Genomic DNA, 5,974 nt, shown 5'->3' on the forward strand with positions numbered 1-5,974 from the left:
ATGAATAATTTTAGTCTTAACCAGTGGTGAAAGTGAGCCGGTGTTATGCTCAAAAGTGCATGCCTGCCGAGATATGCATCCCCTGTCGCGGGAGCGCGCCTCGCTCTGTACAAATGAATATCGATGGAAAACGAATTAAAATACGACCAACGGAGCGACTTGTTCTTATATTAATTATATAAAAACATTTAAATGTGCTTCTAGTGTGAAAAAAACTGTGTGTATTTGGCAGATTCGTTTACAAAAGTACAGGTGTTATGAACAACATTAAATCCAAAGATTTTATCCGAGGTAGGGCTGATTTATTTGTTGTGGTCTCTTGTCATTCACACACAACAATAAACCGTGAGAGCCGACATGAGTTTTGAAACTGAAAAGCTTTTTCTTAAGCGGAAGATCAAACGTGCAGACACAGCGTTCATAGACCAGTGGGATGTATTTGTGAGCGTCAGAAAGCTATGGTGCATTCAGGAGCATGGGACATTTCAAACTTACAAGGAAAGAGGCATAAAACGGAATAGAACTTAACTCATACAATAATCTATTTATCCAGAAACAGTGTGGGCTTTCTTACAATACTGAATGCTCTATAATTGTATTTCTGTTATGTTTTGATTCTGCATATCTGCTAGCTTTTTATTCTGAAAAATCTATAATATTACAGCAGCAAATTATCAAAGTTTTTCAAAAGCCTGTTTAAAAGCTCCAAATGGGGCTTCAGATCATAGAGCGACAATTGTGCTGTCATTGTTTTACAGGGCAGAATTTGCATTTGCTGACCCTTGTCCTTTAATTACAGATGGATATACAGGAATACAGTCATACAAGTGTCAACTCCTCTGAGATAGCAGGGGATGCGTTTTTTGGCAATGGGGCTGCCAAAAAACGCATCCCCCTATGTTTTTAATCTAAAAACTGTCCCACACACCTGAAATTCACACTAGTAGTTCAGAACGCATGCATCAACTACAAGTGTATATTTCTATGAAACAGCAGGGGATGCGTTTTTTGGCAACGGGCTGGTTATAAACTGTAACAGTCTAGAAGTGCATTGAGCTGAAAAGAGGGAGACATCAGCAGCTGGATCGTGCATAAAGACGCAGCGGGAACCTCTGTGTGCTTTAGTGTTGCTGCTGAGGGGAAAATGTTGACCATAAAGACTTGATGAAACTCAGCCTGATTCACCAATCAAGTTATAGATCTACAATGATAAATAAACCCATAGATTAATGTGTAACAGTGTAATAATTCAGTGAATAATTTAAAACTACTTAATTTTATTCAGTATTATTTGAACAATTGTGTGTTTTTTATGTTTTAATCCATTAACTGAACAACAAGGTATTAATACGTCTCTTTCTCTTTTTAACAAAAGTAATACATGTCTACTTCAATGTCTGGTGGGATAAAAATGAGATGGAGTTGAGACTCCACCGGCTCTTCCAGGGTCCAGTTAGCCCTGCACCAAACAAGCCCCGCCCCCAAAATTAGCATAATCTCACTCTTAACTTTTGATAAAAGTTGAGAGGTCTGCAAACCACTGATCTGCAGAACCAGACCAGCGATAAAAACTGTTCAGGTTTGGACAGAAGAGGCCTGCTCAGCTCTACAGGACTGTTTTGGAAACACTGACTGGGATGTATTTAAAGAGGGCGCTGGTTTAGAAAGCTACACATCATCTGTGCTTTTCTATATCCACTTCTGCACTGATGCTATCCTACCCACAGAGACAATCACAGTGTTTCCTAACCAGAAACGATGGGTGGACAGCTTGGTGCGGTCCCTGCTTAAGTCCTGGGATAAAGCGTTCAGACCTGGAGACAGACTGACCTACAGCAGGGCTACAAGCAAACTTAAAAAAGGAATCCAGAAGGCCAAGCAAAGGCACAAGCAGTGCTTCGAGGACCACTTCAGCAGCAACAATCCACGCGACATGTGGAGTGGCATGAGAAACAACACGGACCACAAGCACAGTGTTGTGCAATTATACACTTCATACAGTAGCTGTGTCTACAGGGAATAGTCACAGGATCCTTCAGTAGATCCAGACAGATCGAGCAGGAGAAGGTTTCTCGGTCCATCTGATTCTGCTCCATTTCTCCTTTCGGTTACAGAGATTATGTGAGTTTCACTTCTTGAAAATAGAAACAGGTTTTGAGCTCTGATCAACGAATGATGTGTCATAGCATAGAGAATGCAGCCAATCAGCTTTCACATTCAGACGATGTTGGCTCCACCAAGCTTCAAGGTGTTTTGGATAGCAGGAAGAAGAGGGAGGGTTATCAAGTTTGTACAGCGTGTTAAAGAAGATGCTGAGGCAGAGGTGATAATCCCATTTTATTTTTTGTTTTTTTGTTGTTTATTTTGTTTTTTGATGGCGTGGGGAGAGGTCCATCCGTCCATCTTCTTCCGCTCATCCGGGGTCGGGTCGCGGGGGTATCAGCTTCAGTAAGGAGGCTGGTTTTTGTTTTTTTGGGTGGGGTGGGGTGGGGATGGAAAACAGCAAATCTGACAGAGGTTATATGTTTATTATCTGAGTCAAATCAGATGGCGACCAGCAGCTGAGCAATCACCCGCTCACCCTGATACCTTAAACAGCTTCTTTGCACGCTTTGACTCGCCAAGCAGCAGGGAGCCTGAACGTCTTTTACAGCCAGAGGAGCACCATCAGCCTCTCGTCTTGCAAGTCCAACAAGCGACCTCTTCCCTGAAAAAGGTAAACACCAACAAAGCCGCAGTTTCTAGACATGCTGTCAGCCCGGACGCCTAAATCATGTGCGGACATTTTGGACCTGTGTATCTTGGACCTCTCCCTGCAGCTCTCCATGGTTCCTGTCTTTCTGAAATCTTCCATTATCATGCTTGTCCCCAAGAAACCAATGTTCACCTCCCTCAATGTCTATCGTCCCATCACTCTGACCCCCGTCATCATGAAGTGCTTCGAGAGGATCCTCCTAAAGAACATCAAGGCTGTCATCCCTGCTGGCCTGGACAGCCTACAGTTTGCCTACAGAGAGAATCACTCCACAGAGGACACTGTCTCGTTAGCACTGCACTTTTCCAGAAAACATTTTAATCATTATTTAAGAACTGTGTTTTTCATTTCCTAAGCTCATTTTTATTGGATAATCACATTAGTTTGATTATTTGAAATTCAAGATGCAGGTTTTTAATTAGGATCAGATAAGAACAGTGACTATATGATGCTCACACAGAGATTATTAATTGTCTTTCTTTTACTTCAAACACAAACTAATTTTAAAATTCTCTTTATTCATGAAACCAGGTTAACAAACAGAAACAGATCTGTTCAAATGATATATTCAGCCAATGAGCTGTTTTACAAAACAATATTGAGAAATAAACTAATTCAACAGAACCAGAACACCACATATGAAGGAAAACAAGTTATGACAATCTCTGACTATTGACATCTGTGCAGTTTAGACATAAAACAACAATGATCAAGAAAATAATCTGCTGGAGAGTTAAAAATCAGAATGAAACTCTCTGAACCTTCCATGGATTCTATCTATTTGGGTTTACAAAACTCAGCAGAACGTAGAACCCCAAGTCCTGCATGTAGCGGCTGAGTGAACGTGGTCTGGACTATGTGGAGGAGAGTCATGGTTTCAGAGATGCTGTAGAAGGACAGAATACCTGCTCTGTGATCCAGGTACACTCCTACTCTGGAGGAAACTGGACCTGGGATTGAGGTCCAGATGCTGTTGTGACCAAATTTATAACCTCCTTTGTAACAATCTAATGCCCAAGATTTGTCATTATATCCAAACAAACATTCCTCCCTTCCTCCTGCTCTGCTGATATTCTTGTATGTGACTGCTACAGAAACTACACCTCTCCACTCCACCTCCCAGTAACAACGTCCAGTCAGAATCTCTCTACTCAGAACCTGAAACCAACCAGTGAATTTGTCTGGGTGACTAGAAAAAGACTGACGCCGTTTCATCAATGTCACCTTCCTATTCCCCTCTGATAATAACAGTTTCTTGTGTGATGTGTCTGGATCCAGTGTGATTTCACATGAATATTTCAAGAATCCAGCTCTGCTCTTTGGTTCTGACAGTGAAACATCCACCTCAGTCAGTCTCAGTGAGATGTTTGTCCATGCGTCTCTCAGGATGTCCTGTAGTAGATCTCTGAGCTCTGACACAGCTGATGTCACATCCTCAAAGTAGCTCAGAGGACGGATCTTGATGCTGGATGAGTGTGTAGACTCACTGAGTGCTGACAGTGAGGGGTAGTTAAGGAGTAACTGGTTGTGATTCTCTGTGTCTGAGAACTGCTTCAGCTCAGCGTCTTTCCTCTTCAGCTCAGTGATCTCCTGCTCCAGCTTCTCCTGAAGCTCTTTGACTTGACTCCCTTCATTTTCCTGCTGGGATCTGATCTGCTGCTTCACCTCAGAGCTTCTTTTCTGGATGAGACGGATCAGCTCAGTGAAGATCTTCTCACTGTCCTCCACTGTTTTATCAGCAGAGCGGTTAATGGCCTCCAGCTCCTGTTGAAGCAGCTTCACATCTTTCTCTCTGTCCTGGATTCTCTGCTGGATGTTTTCTCGTCTCACCTCCAGCTCTCTCTGCCTCTCAGTCCTTTCTGCTGCAGCTGACACTGTGTCGTGGCCTTTATGGTCATCTTCAGAGCAGAGATAACAGATACACTTCTGATCAGTACGACAGAACATCTTTATCACCTTATCATGACGAGAGCAGATATTCTCCTGTAGGTTCTTGGAGGGCTCCACCAGCTTGTGTTTCTTAAATGCAGCTGAATCATAATGAGGCTGAAGGTGTTTCTCACAGTAAGAGGCCAGACAGACTAAACAGGACTTGATGGCTTTCAGTTTTCTTCCAGCGCAGACATCACAGGCCACATCTTCAGGTCCAGCATAGCAGTGATGAGCAGGAGCAGCTTGTAGTCCAGTCTTCTTCAGCTGCTCCACTAAAGCTGCTAACATGGTGTTTTTCTTCAGAGCAGGCCTCGGTGTGAAGGTCTCCCTGCACTCAGGGCAGCTTTGGATTTCTCTCTGATCCTCTCCATCCCAGTGTGTTTTAATACACGTCATACAGTAGCTGTGTCCACAGGGAATAGTCACCGGATCCTTCAGTAGATCCAGACAGATCGAACAGGAGAAGGTTTCTCGGTACAGCTGATTCTGCTCCATTTCTTCTCTCGGTTACAGAGATTATGTGAGTGTCACTTCTTGAAAACAGAAACAGGTTTTGAGCTCTGATCAATGAATGATGTGTCATAGCAGAGAGGCTGCAGCCAATCAGCTTTCACGTTCAGACGATGTTGACTCCACCCAGCTTCAAGGTGTTTTGGATAGCAGGAAGAAGAGGGAGGGTTATCAAGTCTGTACAGCGTGTTAAAGAAGATCCTGAGCCAGATGTGAAAATCCCATTTTATTTTTTGCTTTTTTGTTGTTTTTTGTTGTATTTTGTTGGGGTAGGGAGGGGAGGGATCCATGCATCCATCCATCTTCTTCAGCTCATCCGGGGGCGGGTCACGGGTGTATCAGCTTCAGTGAGGAGGCTGGTTTTTGTTTTTTTTGGTGGGGTGGGGAGGGGTTAAATAGTAAAAATTGACAGAGGTTATATGTTTATTAACTGAGTCAAATCAGACGGTTTGACAGGCAAAACTCTCGATGAAGCGGTGACGCTGGACCAACACACGCTGTTTAGGGCTAATCGAATGCCGGCTGCAAGTAAAAGCAAAGGAGGAGGACTGGCAATTTACACCAACATCACCTGGTGCACTTCTGTAAAAGTCCTCAGAACCTTCTGCTCACCTCACCTGGAATACCTTGCAGTTAAGTGTAAACCATTTAAACTGGCTAGAGAGCTCAGCTCTGTGATAATCATTGCTGTTTACATTCAACCGAATGCTATTGCTAACCTAGCTCTTGAAGAACTTTACTGCTTTGTTACTAGCCAAATTAACAGTAATCCATAAG

At 43.1% G+C, this 5,974-nt stretch overlaps 1 protein-coding gene across 1 annotated transcript; it reads right to left on the reverse strand.

Annotated features, from left to right (window-relative positions):
- Nucleotides 1–3,517: 3,517 nt before the first annotated feature.
- On the reverse strand, nt 3,518–5,187 carry LOC118557201 (E3 ubiquitin/ISG15 ligase TRIM25-like). The gene has a single exon (XM_036126749.1). The coding sequence runs from the start codon at nt 5,180–5,182 to the stop codon at nt 3,533–3,535; it is 1,650 nt and encodes a 549-aa protein (XP_035982642.1). The 5' UTR covers nt 5,183–5,187; the 3' UTR covers nt 3,518–3,532.
- Nucleotides 5,188–5,974: the final 787 nt, after the last annotated feature.

This window comes from Fundulus heteroclitus, chromosome 22, assembly GCF_011125445.2.
Source record: "Fundulus heteroclitus isolate FHET01 chromosome 22, MU-UCD_Fhet_4.1, whole genome shotgun sequence".
In the NCBI taxonomy this organism is placed as follows: domain Eukaryota; kingdom Metazoa; phylum Chordata; class Actinopteri; order Cyprinodontiformes; family Fundulidae; genus Fundulus; species Fundulus heteroclitus.

Coding starts and splice junctions, on each gene's coding strand:
- LOC118557201 (XM_036126749.1), bottom strand. CDS start 5,182: ATGGAGCAGAATCAGCTGTACCGAGAAACCTTCTCCTGTTCGATCTGT.